This window comes from Bombina bombina, chromosome 6 (genome assembly GCF_027579735.1).
Source record: "Bombina bombina isolate aBomBom1 chromosome 6, aBomBom1.pri, whole genome shotgun sequence".
Lineage (NCBI taxonomy): Eukaryota > Metazoa > Chordata > Amphibia > Anura > Bombinatoridae > Bombina > Bombina bombina.
Genome location: NC_069504.1, coordinates 230,626,228 through 230,646,210, shown reverse-complemented (window position 1 = coordinate 230,646,210; position 19,983 = coordinate 230,626,228). Strand labels below are relative to the sequence as shown.

General features: G+C 41.1%; 1 protein-coding gene across 4 annotated transcripts in view; it reads right to left on the bottom strand.

Annotated features, from left to right (window-relative positions):
- PPP1R12A (protein phosphatase 1 regulatory subunit 12A) overlaps positions 1 to 19,983 on the bottom strand; it is an 875,274-nt gene that overhangs the window by 714,433 nt on the left and 140,858 nt on the right. For all 4 annotated transcript variants that reach the window (XM_053716754.1, XM_053716755.1, XM_053716757.1 and 1 more), the window contains exon 3: positions 2,937 to 3,055. In XM_053716754.1, coding sequence (XP_053572729.1) covers positions 2,937 to 3,055 — 119 coding nt within the window. The remainder of the gene's footprint in view (positions 1 to 2,936; positions 3,056 to 19,983) is intronic.

The window sequence follows — 19,983 nt, the reverse complement described above, 5'->3', positions numbered from 1 at the left end:
CGGTACTGTGCCTTTAAGAAAAATAAAAAAGGTCAGAATTTGAAAAACAGTGAAAAAAAGCAGTAAATCAAACGAAATTTTTACAGTGTGTATAATAGGCTAACAGAGCATTGCACCCACTTGCAAATGGATGATTAACCCCTTAGTTTAAAAAAACGGATCAAAAAAATGAAATAGACGTTTAACAGTCACAACAAACTGCCACAGCTCTGCTGTGGCTCTACCTTTCCATACAAACAACTTTGGAAAGCCTAAAAGCCCTTTAGAGAGGTCCTGTAGCATTCAGGAGACTTCTTGAGGGAAGCTGGATGTCTCATTCTGCAAAAGTTACTGCGCAATTAAGGGCTAAATTAGGCCCCTCCCACTCATGTCTACACAGTGGGAGGCCTAAGAAAACTGTTTCTAGGCAAATTTAAGCCAGTCATGTGGAGAAAACTAGGCCCCAATAAAGTTTTATCACCAAAACATATATAAAAACGTTTAAACACTCCCAGCAAACGTTTTATATGACAGGAATTGAAAAATAATAAGAGTATTACCTCTGACAGTAAGCATGATACCAGTCGCTATTAAATCACTGTAATCAGGCTTACCTTAAATAAATCAGCAGCATTTTCTAGCATTTACATTCCTCTAGAAAAAATTTAAACTGCACATACCTCATAGCAGGATAACCTGCACGCCATTCCCCAGCTGAAGTTACCTCTCGCTTCAGTTATGTGTGAGAACAGCAATGGATCTTAGTTACAACCTGCTAAGATCATTAGAGACCACAGGCAGATTCTTCTTCTATTTTCTGCCTGGGACCAAAATAGTACAACTCCGGTACCATTTAAAAATAAACTTTTGAATTGAAGAAAAAACAACTACATTTCACCACATCTCTCTTACTGCTTCCATGCTTGTCGAGAGTTGCAAGAGAATGACTGGAGGTGGCAGTTAGGGGAGGAGCTATATAGACAGCTCTGCTGTGGGTGATCCTCTTGCAACTTCCTGTTGGGAAGGAGAATATCCCACAAGTAATGGATGATCCGTGGACTGGATACACCTTACAAGAGAAAAACTTTTGCTTGAGAAATAAAAAACTACCATTTTTGTCACCACACTCGCTCTGCCCTTCCTAGTACTTAGAGTAGGCAAAGAGAATGACTGGGGGGTGGAGCTAAGGGAGGAGCTATATAGACAGCTCTGCTGTGGGTGCTCTATTTGCCACTTCCTGTAGGGAAGGAGAATATCCCACTAGTAAGGATGAATCCGTGGACTCGATACATCTTACAAGAGAAATATATATAATCTCATAACAAAAGGGTTACCCCTCCAAATCTGAACCATAAAGTTGTCTGGTTTTTAAAAGAAAAATCCTAATCACTTCTTGTTGACCAAAAACCCTATAAATATTTCCCTTCTAAATATTGGGGATGAAATCAATACCCTGCACTTTGAAAAGCGATGGATCAGAGCTATGTTATTTCAGAAAATGCCTTTCGGTTGGGGTCTACCACTCAGGGTTTTCTATACCCCTTTTATTTTATGGTTTAGACAGAGCACATAATGACTGTTAAACAACTTCCAAATGTATGCCTATTCTCCAATTTGCTTCATTCTCTTTGTACCTTTAGTTTAAAAACATACCTAGGTAGGCTCAAAAGCAGTGATACATTACTGGGAGCTAGCTGCTGATTGGTGGCTACACATACAAGCCTCGTCACTGGGTTACGAGATGTCTTCAACTTACTCCCATTAGTGCATAGCTGCTCCTTTAACAAAGGATACCAAAAGAATGAAGAACATTTGATAACATAAGCACATTGGAAAGTTGTTTAAATCCACACGCTCTATCTGAAGCACGATTAAGGGTTTAATAATCCTTTAAATACTAGTTTCCTAGCTAGCAAAATAACTACAATTAATAAAGGCAGTTGTATCCTGTATATACCCAAATAGATTTTTTTTTTCAATGGGTTGTAAAAAAAAAAAAAAAGTGTCAATGAAATAATTAAGATACTCATTAAGTGACCTTATATCAGCCACTATGGGGTGCCCAGAAGGTCTCTCTCCATGCTCTTGTGGAATTTTGATAAATAATGAAAAAGATAGGAGTAATGGGAACCAAAGTTTCTGCCACAGGTTTGGTTAAAACGCCATCAAATACTGCATGATCAATATGTTCCATAATAAATTACAGTACCAAACAGTAGGATCAGACTTTAGTGATTAGCCTCAGCCAAATAATCATCATAGTTAAGAACCGCATTCTCCTCTCATATCACTCAACTTATTTCAGGTCTCCTCCTCCATCCTAGTTAGATTAAGAAGTACAGTATGGTTATTGCTCTCTATTACTCCAACGTCAAGTTAACTGGGTAAGTTGTGTCAACCATATAATCGAAAAACTAGAAATTTGAGCCCGACTATGAATTTGATTAGATTAACTTCGCATTCTTTGGGCCCCAATTTCTCACCTTTATTTTCAACACATTGTGACCGCAAACTGAAGATGAAGAATGGTATCAATCGTGAAGATAAACAATCGTTGACCCCAATGAAGCACGTTCAGTCATTAGCTGGATACCCAGCTCCCCATAACGCTTATTATAAAAAATCCATCTTAAAGCTGTTGATATCTAGTATAGTTTTAAATAAGTCAAAATAACTTTGTCCACTGCCCAAAAACCCTGTATTCCACCTCCAATTAAGAGCTATTAGAGAGATTCAGATTATTTCAAATGCAAAGAAATTAAAAAATAACTTTCAGAACCCTAATGTTTCTTACAAAATACATTTTGTGTGCCACTAGCATTTTTCAGTGTATACTCTATATAAAAAAAAAAAAAAAAAAAAAAAAAAAAAAAAATTGCAATCTACTACAGCCACCTAACATATCTCTAAAACCAGTTTTATACTACACAATGTCTGTAAAAAGTTTTTGGAGTTACCTTGACGATTAACTTCATTTTGAAGGAGTTCTTCCATAGGCTCTTCCTCAGCAATATCCAAAGGTGTATCTCCTTCACTATTAACTGCACCAACATTTGCTCCATGACTAATTAAATACCTATGGAAACAATAAATAACATTGACTGATAAATAAAATCCCCTCTAAAAGTTTTTATTTCCTGAGATCTACCTGAAACCCAGATTATTAATATGTTGACCATTATAATGCTCTCTTTTCTTTCTATGCATTTTAATGCAAACCAACCCTTAAAAAAATAAAAAATAAAAATAAATTAACTTTCTGTAATTTATCCAACTACAAATTTTGTTCTCCTTACCATTCAAATTTTGGAAATTTAAAAGAAAAACTTAAAAAAAAAAATATAATATTTGATTAGTATAAAAATGAGGAAATGTCAACTTGAATGAATTCAGCCAAAGTAACAAATCTAAAAGATAATTGTTTCTTTAACAAAAGGATTGAAATTTAAAATTGTAGAATTCATCAGGACTTCCAAAACTAAATAAAAAAATAGACAGTAAACATCTTGTATTATTAAAGAACACTTTTTTTATTTTTGTTTTAAACCTTGTTTACGGCAATTGTTTTTCATTAACCAAACTGCACCATTTGCCTTATTAGGAAGAGCCAAGCTGAGCTACAGGCTAGTCACTGTCATTATGTTAGTATAAAGTAAATTGTTTTGCAGCTGTTATGTTAGACAGTTAGGGTATAATATATATTAAGTTTAGTCAGCATTGTAAGCTCTGAGAAATAGAAAACAATTCATGCTTACCCGATTAATTCATTTTGGTGAGGATCCATGATCAATTACTCCTGGGAATTGTTCTTCCCTACCACTAGGAGGTGGTAAAGATTCCCAAAAGCTATATAAACCCCTCCCATTTTACAGGGACATCAGTCAAACATACAGCCAAGCAAAATGAGGTAGGAAAAGAAATAAGAGCAAAATAAAAAAGACTCGGAGAAAAAGATGGGCGCAAAAAAATAAACACACCAGTCCCATGGACTTTCGCCATCCTGAAAAATTAATTTATCAAGCAAGCATAAACTATATTTTCATACAGGTGGTGAGAGTCCATGATCCATTAACACAGGGAACTAATACCCAAGTGGTAAAGTCCAATAAAAATGGATGAGATTTAAAAAACTTTTTTTTTTATATATAACTGAGAAAACTAAATGCACAACCATACAAAAAAAGGCATTTTCTTTTCTCTTTTTAATGCAATAAAAATTAATCATCGACCAAAAATAAATCAAGCTGAGACATTACCCAAAGAACTTTCCTACCAAAAGGTGCCTTAGAAGAACAAGAAAAACATAAAATTGGTAGAATTTAGTAAAAGTATGCAAAGAAGATCAAGTAGCTGCCTTCCAAATTTGATCTTGAAGAATGAGCAGTTATCTGCTTATGTGGAGGCTAACCTGCCTGAAAGTAAGCCTGATCAATCAAGAGTTTCAAACTTTCTGTCCTTTCCTAGAACCAGAAAAGTTAAACTGAAATCCATAGTAGCATCAATCTAATACTTCAATGCACTTAACATCCAAATTATGCAAAGATCTCAGTGAAGCATTCTTGGGATTAGGAGACAAAGGACAACCATTTCCTGACTGATATTGTCTGAAGACACAACTCTAATGTAGTCATTAAGACTGCATTATCCTGATGGAAAAAAAAAAAATTTTAAAAAATGATGAGGATCACAAGAAAAAGCAGACAATTAAAAAAAAAAAACTCTTCTAGCAGAAGAGATAGCAAAAAGGAACAAAAACTTCCAATAAAGAAGCTTAATATCCACGTTATGCCTAAACTCAAAAGGAGGAGCCTGCAGAACCTTTAATACCAAGTTAAGATTCTAGGGAGGAGAAATTAGCTGGATCACAGGCTTAATTCGTGCCCAAGCCTAAACAAAACCATTAATGTCAGGAAGATTAGAAATCTTCCTATGAAATAACTGGCCGAAAGGCCCTTATCTAAACCATTCTGTAAGAACTGTAAAATTCTAGGGATTCTGAAATGCCAGGAAAGGCCATGATCTATACACCAAAAAATAAAATCCTACTAGATCTTATGATAAATCTTTATTGTCACAAGATAACGAGCTTGGATCACAAAGTCAATCACAGAATCTGAGAAACCTCTATGCTTAAGAACCATTTATCAGGTAAAATCTCCATGACATCAAGCTTACAGATTTGAGGTCCGGATTAAAAAATAAAAAAATCTTCACACAGGTCTGGTCGCAGCGGAGGAGGCCAAGGAGGGCAACTGGACATCTGAACCAGATCTGCAAACCAAATCCTGCAAGGCCAAGCTGGGAAGTCGAAACAGAGGAAGAAACAGATAAGCAATCTGAAATGTACAATGAGCTACCAGAGCATCCACAAACTCCACCTGAGGGTCCCCTGGACCTCGCCAAGTACCTGGTAAGTTTTTAGTTTAAACGAGAAGCTATCAGATCTATCTCTGGGAGAACCCCTTACTTGGCAGGATCAGACTGATATACTTCAGGAAAGTTTTCTTCTGTGAAAAGCACACTGGTCTAAAAGAGGCTGCTCCTGGGTGGTAAAATCCCCATAGAACTAGCTGATGAGCTGTTGTTCGTTCCTGGTCAAGCAATTGTCTCTTTGTATTCTTTCCCAAAGCTATATATTTATAATTAATATATAATTACAATTGCCCAAACAAGGCTACTGAGTGTCACATAAGAAACAAAAATTATGTAAGAACTTACCTGATAAATTCATTTCTTTCATAGTGGCAAGAGTACATGAGCTAGTGACATATGGGATATACATTCCTACCAGGAGGGGGCAAAGTTTCCCGAACCTCAAAATGCCTATAAATACACTACCCACCACACACATACCTTAGTTTAACCTATAGCCAAGTAGTGAGGTATAAAAAGAAGTAAAAAAGCATACAAAAAGAGGAACTGGCAAAATTATGTGTTTTTACAAAAAAAATCATAACCACCAAAAAAAGGGTGGGTCTCATGGACTCTTGCCACTATGAAAGAAATGAATTTATCAGGCAAGTTCTTACATAAATTAGGTTTTCTTTCCTGTAAGTGGCAAGAGTCCATGAGCTAGTGACGTATGGGATATAATACCCAAGATGTGGAAAACCACAGAGTCACTAGAGAGGGAGGGATAAAATAAAAACAGCTATTTGCACTGAAAAAAATTAAATTCAAATAATTAAGTTTTCTTAAATTTCCAAAAAACTTAAATCATAGGCAAAAGGAATCAGAGACAGCTGCCTGAAGAACTTTTTTTTACCAAAGACTGCTTCTGAAGAAGCAAATAAATCAAAATGGTAAAATTTAGTAAATGTATGCAAAGACCACCAAGTTGCTGCTTTGCAAATCTGATCAACTGAAGCTCCATTCTTAAAAGCTCAAGAAGTGGCAACTGATCTAGTAGAATGAGCTGTAATTCTCTGAGGCAGAAACTGCCCCGCCTCCAAATAAGCCTTGTGAATCAAAAGTTTCAACCAAGATGCCAAAGAAATGGCAGAGGATTTCTGACCTTTCCTGGAACCAGACAAAATAACAAATAGACTTGAAGACTCTCTGAAATCCTTAGTAGCCTCAACATAGTATTTCAAAGCTCTTACCACATCCAAAGAATATAGAGATCGCTCAAGAGAATTCTTAGGATTAGGACACAAGGAAGGGACAACAATTTCCCTACTAATGTTGTTAGAATTCACAACCTTAGGCAAAAATGTAAATGAAGTCCGTAAAACCGCTTTAATCTTGATGGAAAAAATCAGATAATGAGACTCACAAGAGAGCTGACAACTCAAACTGTTCTAGCAGAAGAGATAGCCAAAAGAAGTAACACTTTTCAAGAAAGCAGTTTAATATCCAAAGAATGCGTAGGCTCAAAAGGAGGAGCCTGCAAAATCCTTAAAACCAAATTGAGACTCCAAGAAGGAGAAATAGACTTAACCGGTTTGATATGAACCAAAGCCTGAACAAAACAGTGAATATAAGGAAGTTTAGCAATCTTTCTATGAAATAAAACAGAAAGAGCAGAGATTTGTCCCTTCAAAGTATTTGCAGACAAACTCTTATCCAAACCATACTGAAGAAACTGTAAAATCCTAGGAATTCTGAAAGAATGCCAAGAAAAATTATGAGAGGAGCATCATGAAATATAGGTTTTCCAAACCTGATAAATCTTCCTCGAAACAGACTTACAAGCCTGTAACAGTGTTAATCACGAAGTCAGAGAAACATCTTTGACTAAGAACTAAGCGTTCAATTTCCATGCCTTCAAATTTAGAGATTTGAGATTCCTATGGAAAAATGGCCCTTGAGACAGAAGGTCTGGACTTAAAGGAAGTGGCCAATATTGGCAACTGCACATCCAGACAGGACCTGCATACCAAAACCTGTGAGGCCATGCTGGTGCTATCAGAAACACATGAGATTGTTCAATTATGATCTTGGAGATCACCCTTGGAAGAAAAACTAGAGGTGGAAAAATGTAAGCAGGTTGGTAAAACCAAGGAATTGCTAAAGCATGGAAAGATATCTGGGAAGTTTCCCGTTCAAACGAGAGGCCATCAGATATATTTCTGGAAGACCCCACATCTGTACAATCTGATGAAATATCTGGATGGAGAAACCACTCCCCTGGATGCAAAGTCTGACGACTGAGATAATCTGCTTCCCAATTGTCTACACCTGGAATATGAAACAGAGAGATTAGATAAGAGTTGGACTCCTCCCAAGTAAGTAGCCTGAAGAGCTCTGAAGATAGCACAGAGTTCTAAAATATTGATTGGTAACCTCGCCTCTTAAGGTTTCCAAACCCCTTGTGCTGTCAAGAGACCCCCAAACAGCTCCCCAACCTGTAAGTCTTGCGTCCGTTGAGATCATAGTCCAGGAAGGAGTATAATCTCTGCACCATTGATTCAGCATACAAAGCTGCAGAGGTCTCATATGAAAATGAGCAAAGGGGATCGCGTCCGATGCAGCAGTTATGAGACCTTAAACTTCCATGCACATAGCCACTGAAGGGAACTATCGAGACTGAATGTTTAGACAAGCTAAAACCAATTTCATTTGCCTCGTCTGTTAAAGACAGAGTCATGGACACTGAATCTATCTGGAAACCTAAAATGGTGACCCTTGTTTGAGGAATCAAGAAACTCTTTTGTAAAATGATCCTCCAACCATGCCTTTGAAGAAACTACACTAGTTTTGTGTGAGATTCTGCTAAATGAAAAGACTGAGCTAGTACCAAGATATCGTCCAAATAAGGAAACACCGCAATACCCTGCTCTCTGATTAATAATAGAAGGGGACCGAGAACCTTCAAAAAGATTCTTGGAGCTGTCGCTACACCAAATAGAAGAGCGAAAAACTGGTAATGTTTGTCTAGAAAAGAGAATCTCAGAAACCAAAAGTGGTCTGGATGAATTGGAATATGAAGATAAGCATCCTGTAAGTCTATTGTGGACATAAAATGCCTTTGCTGAACAAAGGGCAGAGTAGTCCTTATAGTCACCATCTTGTTGGGACTCTTACAAAATGATTTAAAAGTTTCAGATCCAGAACTGGTCTGAAAGAATTCTCTTTCTTTGGGACAATGAATAGATTTGAATAGAATCCCAAACCCTGATCACGTAGAGGAACTGGAACAATCACCCCAGAAAAGCTCCAAATCTGAAATACATTTCAGAAAAGCCTGAGCCTTCACAGGATTTGTTGGAACATGAGAAAGAATCTTCCCACTGGAGGTTTCATTCTGAAACCTATCCGATACCCTTGAGACACAATATTCTGAATCCACCGATTCTGAACAGAACCTGACCAAAATTTCCTGAAATAATTTCAATCTGCCCCCCACCAGCTGAACTTGATTGAGGGCCGTACCTTCATGCAGTCTTGGGGGCTGGATTAGTTTTTTTTATAAGGCTTGGTTTTATTCCAATTTGAAGATGGTCTCCAATTGGAACCAGAGGCTTTAGGGGAAGGAGTCAACTTTTTTTTTTCTTATTCTGACGAAGGGAACAAAAACGATTAGGAGCCTTAAATTTACCCTTAGACTTTATCTTGGGGTAAAAAACTAAATTTATGCTTACCTGATAAATTTCTTTCTTTTGCGATATACCGAGTCCACGGATTCATCCTAACTTGTGGGATATTGTCCTTCCTGATAGGAAGTAGCAAAGAGAGCACCACAGCAGAGCTGTCTATATAGCTCCTCCCTTAACTCCACCCCCCCCCCCCCCGTCATTCGACCGAAGGCCAAGGAATTAAAGGAGAAACTATAAGGTGCAGAGGTGACTAAAGTTTACATAAAAAAAATACTGTCTTGAATAGACAGGGCGGGCCGTGGACTCGGTACATCGCAAAAGAAAGAAATTTATCAGGTAAGCATAAATTTTGTTTTCTTTTGCATGATGTACCTAATCCACGGATTCATCCTAACTTGTGGGATACCAATACCAAAGCTTTAGGACACGGATGAAGGGAGGGACAAGACAGGAACCTAAAAGGAAGGCACCACTGCTTGTAAAACCTCTCCCCCAAAAATAGCCTCCGAAGAAGCAAAAGTATCAAATTTATAAAATTTTGAAAAGGTATGAAGCAAGTCGCAGCCTTACAAATCTGTTCAACAGAAGCATCATTTTTAAAAGCCCACGTGGAAGCTACCGCTCTAGTAGAATGAGCTGTAATCCTTTCAGGAGGCTTCTGTCCAGCAGTCTCATAAGCCAAACGGATGATGCTTTTCAGCCAAAAGGAAAGAGAAGTCCGCGTAGCCTTTTGACCCCTACGCTTTCCAGAATAGACAACAAACAAAGAAGATGTTTGACGAAAATCTTTGGTTGTCTGCAAATAAAATTTCAAAGCACGAACCACGTCCAAGTTGTGCAACAGACGTTCCTTCTTACAAGGAGGATAAGGACACAGAGAAGGAACAACAATTTCTTGATTGATATTCCTGTTAGTAACAACCTTAGGTAGGAACCCAGGCTTGGTACGCCAAACCACCTTATCAGCATGGAACACAAGATAAGGAGAGACACATTGTAATGCAGATAGTTCAGAAACTCTTCGAGCTGAAGAGATAGCAACTAGGAACAAAACTTTCCAAGATAAAAGCTTCATATCTATGGAATGCATGGGTTCAAACGGAACCCCCTGAAGAAGTCTAAGAACTAAATTTAGACTCCATGGCGGAGCAATAGGTTTAAACACAGGCTGAATTCTAACTAAAGCCTGACAAAAAGCCCGAACGTCTGGAACATCTGCCAGACACTTGTGCAACAAAATAGACAGAGCAGATATCTGTCCCTTTAGGGAACTAGCTGATAATACTTTCTCCAATCCTCTCTTGGAGAAAAGACAAAATCCTAGGAATCCTGATTTTACTCCAGAAGCCTTTTTTTTGGATTTGCACCAAAAAAGATATTTACGCCATATCTTATGATAAATTTTCCTGGTAACAGGCTTTCGAGCCTGAATCAAGGTATTTATGACTGACTCAGAGAAACCCCGCTTTGATAGAATCAAGCGTTCAATCTCCAAGCAGTCAGTTGCAGAGAAATTAGATTTGGATGCTTGAATACACCTTGAATCAGAAGGTCCTGTCTCAATGGCAGAGACAATGGTGGAAGGGATGACATGTCCACCAGGTCTGCATACCAAGTCCTGCGTAGCCACGCAGGCACTATCAAAATCACTGATGCTCTCTCCTGTTTGATTCTGGCAATCAGACGTGAAAGGAGAGGGAAAGGTGGAAACACATAAGCCAGGTTAAAAGACCAGGGTACTGCTAGAGCATCTATCAGTACAGCCTGAGGATCCCTTGAACTGGAGCCGTAACGAGGAAGTTTGGCGTTCTGACGAGACGCCATCAGATCCAACTCTGGTGTGCCCCATAGCCGAGCCAGTTGAGCAAACACCTCCGGATGGAGTTCCCACTCCCCCGGATGAAAAGTCTGACGACTTAGAAAATCTGCCTCCCAGTTCTCTACACCTGGGATATAGATCGCCGACAGATGGCAAGAGTGAGCCTCTGCCCATTGGATTATCCTTGAGACCTCTATCATCGCTAAGGAACTCTTTGTTCCGCCCTGATGATTGATATAAGCCACAGTCGTGATGTTGTCCGACAAACCTGATGAATCTGGCCGAAGCCAGCTGAGGCAATGCCTGGAGAGCATTGAATATCGCTCTTAATTCCAAAATATTTATCGGTAGGAGAGCCTCCTCCCGAGTCCACAAACCCCGAACTTTCAGGGAATTCCAGACTGCACCCCAGCCCAGAAGACTGGCATCTGTCGTCACTATAACCCATTCTGGCCTGCGGAAACACATTCCCTGGGACAGATGACCCTTTGACAACCACCAAAGAAGAGAGTCTCTGGTCTCTTGATACAGATTTATCTGAGGAGATAAATCCACATAATCCCCATTCCACTGATTGAGCATGCATAATTGCAGTGGTCTGAGATGCAAGCGAGCAAATGGAGCTATGTCCATTGCCGCTACCATTAGTCTGATTACCTCCATACACTGAGCCACTGACGGCCGGGGAATGGAATGAAGAGCTCGGCAGGTGGACAAAATCTTTGATTTCCTGACCTCCGTCAAGTATTTTCATGTCCGAGTCTATCAGAGTCCCTAGAAATGAAACTCTTGTGAGGGGAGAAAGAGAAATCTTTTTTACGTTCACTTTCCACCCGTGAGACCTTAGAAAGGCCAACACTAAGTCAGTGTTAGACTTGGCTAGTTGGAAGGACGACGCTTGAATTAGAATGTCGTCTAGATAAGGCGCCACTGCTATGCCCCGTGGCCTTGGAACCGCCAGAAAGGACCCTAGCACCTTTGTGAAGATTTGCGGCGCCGTGGCCAACCCAAAAGGAAGAGCCACAAACTGATAATGCTTGTCCAGAAAGGCGAACCTGAGGAACTGGTGATGATCTTTGTGGATAGGAATGTGCAGATACGCATCCTTTAAGTCCACGGTGGTCATATATTGACCCTCCTGGATCAATGGTAAGATAGTCCGAATGGTCTCCATCTTGAAAGATGGAACTCTTAGGAATTGGTTTAGGATCTTGAGATCCAGAATTGGTCTGAAGGTTCCCACCTATTTGGGAACTATAAACAGATTGGAGTAGAACCCCTGCCCCTGTTCTGCTTTTGGAACTGGGCAGATCACTCCCATGGTAAAAAAGTCTAATACACAGCGTAAGAACGCCTCTCTTTTTGTCGGGTTTACAGACAATTGAGAAAGATGGAACCTTCCCCTTGGAGGGGAATCCTTGAAATCTAGAAGGTATCCCTGGGTTACAATTTCTACTGCCCAGGAATCCTGAACGTCTCTTGCCCAGGCCTGAGCAAAGAGAGAGCGAGTCTGCCCCCTACTAGATACGGTCCCGGATCGGGGACTACCCCTTCATGCTGACTTAGTGGCAGCAGCAGGCTTTTTGCCCTGTTTACCCTTGTTCCAAGCCTGATTAGGTCTCCAGGTTGGCTTGGATTGAGCTAAGTTCCCCTCTTGCTTTGCAGCAGGGGAAGAGGTAGAGGGACCACTCTTGAAGTTTTGAAAGGAACGAAAATTATTTTGTTTGGTCCCTGTCTTATTTGACTTATCCTGAGGGAGGGTATGACCCTTCCCTCCAGTAATGTCTGAAATGATCTCTTTCAATGCAGGCCCGAATAGGGTCTTACCTTTGAAAGGGATGGACAAAAGCTTAGATTTAGATGACACATCAGCTGACTTAATCCATAACGCTCTACGCACTAAAATGGCAAAACCTGAATTCTTAGCCGCTAATTTAGCAAGTTGAAAAGCTGCGTCTGTAATAAAAGAATTAGCCAACTTAAGAGCCTTAATTCTGTCATCTAGTGGGTTCTCCATCTGAAGAGCCTCTTCTAGAGCCTCAAACCAAAAGGCAGCTGCAGTGGTTACAGGAACAATGCATGCTATAGGTTGAAGAAGAAAACCTTGATGAACAAAAATTTTCTTTAGGAGACCCTCTAATTTTTATCCATAGGATCAATGAAAGCACAACTGTCTTCAATAGGTATAGTTGTATGCTTAGCCAGGGTAGAAATAGCTCCCTCCACCTTAGGGAATGTCTGCCATGAGTCCAGAAATGGGAAACATTTTCTTAAAAACAGGAGGGGGAGAGAACGGAATACCTGGTTTATCTCCTTAGTAACAATGTCCGAAATCCTCTTAGGGACCGGAAACACATTAGTGTAAACAGGAACCTCTAAATATTTGTCCATTTTACACAATTTCTCTGGAACTACAATAGGGTCACAATCATCCAGAGTAGCTAAAACCTCCCTGGGCAATAAGCGGAGGTGCTCTAGCTTAAATTGAAATGCCGTCATATCTGAATCTGTCTGAGAGAACAATCTTTCCTGAATCAGAAATCTCTCCCTCAGACAGCAAATCCCTCATCCCTACTTCAAAACATTGTGAGGGAATATCGGATACGGCTACTAAAACGTCAGAATGCTCAGCATTTGTTCTTAACCCAGAGCTACTGCGCTTCCCTTGCAACCCAGGCAGCTTAGATAAAACCTCTGTGAGGGTAGTATTCATAACTGAAGCCATATCTTGCAAGGTGAAAGCATTAGACGCACTAGAAGTACTTGGCGTCGCTTGTGCGTGCGTTACTGTTTGTGACAGTTGGGGAGAACTAGATGGCAAAACCTGATTTCCTTCTGTCTGAGAATCATCTAATGCCAAACGTTTATAAGTCAAAATATGCTGTTTGCAATTTATAGACATATCAGTACAAGTGGGACACATTCTAAGAGGGGGTTCCACAATGGCTTCTAAACAAATTGAACAATGAGTTTCCTCAGTGTCAGACATGTTTAACAGACTAGTAATAAAGCAAGCAAGCTTGGAAAACACTTTATTTAATGAAAAAAAACACAATTTGCAAAAACGGTACTGTGCCTTTAAGAGAAAAAAAAAGGCATACACAAACTGCAAAACAGGTTAAAATTGCTTCAATTTTTCAGAAATTTTTTCAGTGTACCCACTAAGATTTAGAAGGATTGCACCACAAGTTAATAAGCAATAAACCCCCAAATGAAAAAACCTGATTGAAATATTATTATTATTATTATCATCAGGTATTTGTAGAGCGCCAACAGATTCCGCAGCGCTGAAATAGGTCTAAAACCGGTTAAAAACCACTAAAGCACCTTGCCACAGCTCTGCTGTGGCCCTACCTGCCCTTAGGAAGCGATAATATGGGGTTTAAAGCTTCAATTAGGCCCTCAGAAGACTATCAGGACCTCAGGAGAAGTTGCTTGCTGCTTGTAAATGCAGGTCCCGCCCACCTCACTCGATGTTGCTGGGGCCTACACAAAACTAACAAACCCTGCCTGAAAGCCATGTGGGTTATAAACAACCCCAAAGAACCCTCAAGCAAATGTCCCATAAAACAGAAAACGTTACTCCCAGACACAAAAACGTTTGTCCCAAATTCACATAACAAACTAAGTGCCCACAAAAAAATTACCCTTTATGCAAGCTAGTAAAAACCTCTGATAACACTAGGATTACTGCTTACCCTTCCCCTAATGGGGACACTGTCAGGCTTTCTGAGTTAACACAGTCTCTGCAGAAAATATGACTGAACATACCTCATTACTGTATAGCAAGAAACCGTTCCTCACGCTGAAGTTTTCCAGTACTCGTCAGCTTCTGTGGGAACAGCAGTGGACCTTAGTTACAAATGCTAAGATCATCATCCTCCAGGCAGAAATCTTCATCTATGTCCTGCCTGAGAGTAAATAGTACAACACCGGTACCATTGAAAAATAACAAACATTTGATTGAAGATAAAATAAAACTAACAGTTTAACACCTCTTCTCTTTACTCTTCCTGCTTAGAGCCAGCAAAGAGAATGACTGGGGGGTGGAGTTAAGGGGGGATTAATATAGACAGCTCTGCTGTGGTGCTCTCTTTGCTACTTCCTGTCAGGAAGGACAATATCCCACAAGTTAGGATTAATCCGTGGACTAGGTACATCATGCAAAAGAAACCCCTGTCCCTGTTCCTGAATTGGAACGGGACAGATTACTCCCATGGAGAAGAGGTCTCCTACACAACGAAAGAACACCTCTCTTTTCATCTGGTTTACAGATAATCGTGAAAGAAGAAACCTTCCTCTGGGGGGAAGAATTTCTGAACTCCAGTTTGTATCCCTGAGAGACTCTCTCTATTGCCCAGGGATCCTGAACGTCTCTTATCCAAACCTGGATGAAGAAAGAAAGTCTGCCCCTTACTAGATTCGGTCAGGGATCAGGGGCCAACCCTTCTTTTTTTGGATTGTTTACCCTTGTTCCAAGACTGGATGGGTCTCCAGGTAGACTTGGTTTGTGAATAATTCCCTTCCTGCTTAGAGGAAGCGGAGGGGAGGGGATTCGCTTGAAATTTCAAAAGGAACGAAAATTACTTTGTCGACTTCTCTGTTTGGATTACAAAAAAACAGTGCACATATTCGCCTCAACAGCTCTGCTGAGGCGCCTACCTGCTCCCACAGAACACTGACCACTTCAACAGTCCATCCGAATGCCTAAGACCGCCTGCTTTTCATCTAACCATGCGGTCTGAGCAAACACCGGAACCTGCAAGCTTACAGCATGACAGATGTCAGGATCCCGTATGAGAAAACAGCTGCGCGGCTTCTCAAGCGTGCAAAGTTAAGTCCCGCCCTTCGTGGGCGGCAATGGAAGCTACTGCAGAATCCGGCTAAATAAAAATAAACGCCGGTCAAAACGAAACCTCAGTAAAACACACAGCCTTACACCAGAGTACCAAACTCCGAAAAACAATGTCCCCAGCGTCTCGCCCACAGCACCAATTCACAGGGCTGATAAGTCAATAAGAGCCCATAACATTACAGTCTGTCACAACTCATGAAAGTCGAGAGACACAGAGAAATGAGGGAAACCCTTGCTAATAAAAGTTTAATTTCCCCACTTATTAGATAGGTAAACATACAGCCGTTTCTGAGTTAATCTATGTCTCAGAAAAAATAAAAGAGTGCACATACCTTTATGCTGAGCGACAGCATGACACTTCCCACAGGATCAAGAGGTCTTCTTCCTCCTGTCGTTTAGTGGAGAAATACAGGGCCTTAATTAACATTTGCTAAGACCATAATCAAAAGGGCAGCACTCCGTATGGGAGGCGCAGTGAGCGTATTGTGCCACCAGTTCCCATTGCTTTAAAGCCACCTGTAGCTCTACTCTAGAGTCTGACAAGGAATACAGCTACACCCTACAATAAAATAGCACTCACTGATACCATTTTAAAAATAACAAACTCTTGATTGAAGAATCTAAACTAACACCTCACTTTACCTCTTCCTATCACTAACACAGGCAGAGAATGACTAGAGTGGGAGGGTCTATATATACAGCTCTGTTGTGGTGCTCTTTGCCTCCTCCTGCTGAGCAGGAGGCATAATCCCACAAGTAAGGATGAAATCCGTGGACTCGTGTCTTTAAAAAGAAATTTATATTGTACTATGCAATTTATTTGCGCTTTGAATAGCTAAAACAAAATTTATGCTTACCAGGTAAATTCCTTTCTTTCCTGGCAGGGAGAGTCCACAACTTCATTCCTTATTGTTGGGAAATACAAAACCTGGCCACCAGGAGGAGGTAAAGACACCGCAGCCAAAGGCTCAAATTTCCCTCCCAGTTCCCCCATCGACCCCCCCGACCCCCCCCCCCCCGTCATTTGGCAGAGAGAACAAGGAACAGTAGGAGAAACATCAGGGTATAAAGGTGCCAGAAGAAAAACAAAAAAAGAATAACTTACAGGCGGGGTCAGTCATGGACTCTCCCTGCCAGAAAAGAAATTAAATTTATCTGGTAAGCATACATTTTCATAAGGCAGGGAGAGTCCATGACTTCATTCCCTACTGTTGGGAAAACAATACCCAAGCTCCAGGCGGACACTGAAGTAATAACGGAAGGTAACAAAAAAGATGCAGACCCTAATCTGAGGGCACCACAGCTGGCAAAACCTCTCTCCCAAAAGCTGCTTCGGGCGAAGCAAAGATCAAACTTATAAAATTTAGAATAGGCCTTCGTGGAGAAAAGATAAGATTCTTGGAATTCTGACTCTACTGGTGTGAGTCTAAATGATTCTCTTGGAGTAAAGATATTTACGCCATATCTTATGGTAAATCTTTCTACGGACAGGCTTACAATCCTGCATCATGGTCTCAATGACCGATTCATAAACTCCACACTTAGCTAAAACCAAGAGTTCAATATCCAGGCTGTCAGCTTCAGAGAAACGAGATTTGGATGAAGGGCCCCTGAAGTAGAAGGTTCTTTCTCAGAGGGAGTCTCCACGGAGGTTGAGACGACATTTCTACTAGATCTGCATACTAGATCCTGCGAGGCCACGCAGGAGCTATTAGAATCACTGACGCTCTCTCCTGCTTGATCCGAGCGATGACTCGTGGAAGGAGAACAAATGGAGGAAAGAGATATGCCAACCTGAAGTTCCAAGAAACTGCCAGAGCATCTAGCAGAAAGGTCTGAGGATCTCTCAGCCTCAAACCGTACTTTGGTAGCTTAGTGTTCCAACGAGACGCCATCAGATCCAATTCCGGCAACCCCCATTTGGTTGTTAACTTGGAGAACACTTCCGGATAGAGTTCCCACTCCCCGGGATGGAAAGTCTGTCTGTTCAAAAAAAAACGCTTCCCAATTGTCCACTCCTGGGATCTGGATGGCAGATAAACAGCAATTGTGAGACTCAGTCCACTGAATGATTCGCGCCACCTCCTTCATGGCTAAGGAACTCCGAGATCCCCCCTGGTGGTTAATTTAAGCCATTGAGGTTATGTTGTCCGACTGGAACCTGATAAACCGGGATAGAGCCAGTTGAGGCAAAGCCATCAAGGCACTAAGAGCGCTTTCAACTCCAGAATGTTTATGGGGAGAGCAGATTCCTCCTGACACCAAAGTCCCTGCGCCTTCAACGACTCCCAGACTGCTCCCCAACCCATCAGGCTGGCGTCCGTGGTCACAATTATCCAAGAGGGTCTCTAAAAACACGTCCCCTGGGACAGATGTTCTTGAGACAGCCGCCACAGAAGATTCTACTAGTTGCAAAGATGGCGCCTGAACCAGAATGTCGTCCAGATAGGGTGCCACTGCAATTCCCTGGGACCAAATTACTGCCAATAGAGCTCCCAGGACCTTTGAGAAAATTCTGGGAGCTGTGGAGAGGCCAAATGGAAGCGCTACAAATTGAAAGTGTTTGTCCAGATAGGAAAATCTCAGAAATTTGTGATGATCCCTGTGAATGGGAACATGTAGGTACGCATCCTTCAGGTATATGGTTGTCATGAATTGACCCTCCTGAACCAGAGGCAGAATGGAACGGATAGCCTCCATCTTGAAGGAGGGCACCCTTGAGAAATTTGTTGAGTAACTTAAGATCAAGAATGGGCCTTAAAGTTCCCTCTTTTTTGGGAACGACCAACAGGTTGAAGTAAAACCCGAGACCCTGATCCTGTATTGGGACTGGAACTATCATTCCCAAGATGGAAAGATACTGTAAACATTTAAAAACGCCTCTTTATCTCGTCTACAGATAATCTTGAGAGGTGGAGCCTGCCCCTAGGTGGAAAAGTTTTGAAATCTAACTTGTAACCCTGGGAAACTATGTCCACTACCCAAGGGTCTGGAACATCTCGTTACTAAGCTTGCGAGAACTGAGAGAGTCTGCCCCCCACTTGATCTGGTCCCGGATCAGGGCAGACCATTCATGCCGACTTAGAATCAGCTGCAGGTTTTTTAGATTGCTTCCCCTTGTTCCAAGGCTGACTGGGCTTCCAAGAGGGCTTGGATTTATCCTGCTTGGTAGAGGAGGTAGAAGGCTTACCTCTGAAGTTACAAAAGGAACGAAAATTACTCTGACGTCCTTTCGATTTGTTCTTCTTGTCTTGAGGCAGAAAAGAACCTTTACCACCCGTGATATCGGAAATAATTTCTGCCAATGCTGGCCCAAACAAGGTCATATGTATGGGATTGCCAAAAGCTTAGATTTAGAAGAAAAACCTGTTGACCAAGATTTAAGCCATAGCACTCTACGCGCTAAGATTGTAAAGCCAGATATTTTGGCTCCCAGCTTGATGACCTGCAAAGAAGCATCAGTGATAAAGGAATTGGCTAACTTGAGAGCCTTTATCCTATTCTGAATCTCCTCCAAAGGAATCTCAGCTTGGAGGGACTCTGACAAGGCATCAAACCAATAAGCTGTCACACTTGTTACCGTGGCAATACACACCATTGGTTGCCATTATAACCCCTGATGAATATACATCTTCTTTAAAAAGGCCTCCAGCTTCTTATCCATAGGGTCCTTGAAAGAGCAACTATCCTCAATAGGAATAGAAGTTCTCAGCCAATGTGGAAATCGCCCCTTTCACTATGGGAACCGTCTGCCACGACTCCTTGGAGTCAGCCACCGGGAACATTTTCCTAAAAACTGGAGAGGGGGAAAAAGGAATTCCTGGTCTCTCCTATTCCCGGGCAATAATCTCCGTAGCACGGTCTGATACTGGAAACAGCTCCCCAGGGGAGGGAACATCAAAATATCTATTTAATTTGCTAGACTTTTTAGGGTTGACAACTATAGCCGTGTCGGAGTCGTCCAAAGTAGCTAAAACCTCCTTTAGTAAAATACGATGGTGTTCAAGCTTGAATCTGAAGGAAACTACTTCAGCATCAGAAGAAGGAATTATACTATCCAAATCTGAGATTTCACCCTCAGAGGCTACTGAGGTATCCTCTGCTGACTTATGGGAAAAAGCAACCTGGTTAGCCTGAACCGGATCCGATACCTTACTATCTGATTTTAAAATCTTCCTCTTACGTTTCCCCTGCAGACTGGGGATGGCCCGCTAGTGCCTCAGATACCGCTGAGGATACCTGGGCCGCAATTTCGGCCTTCAAGTACACTCCATCAGGAGATTGAAAGGAAA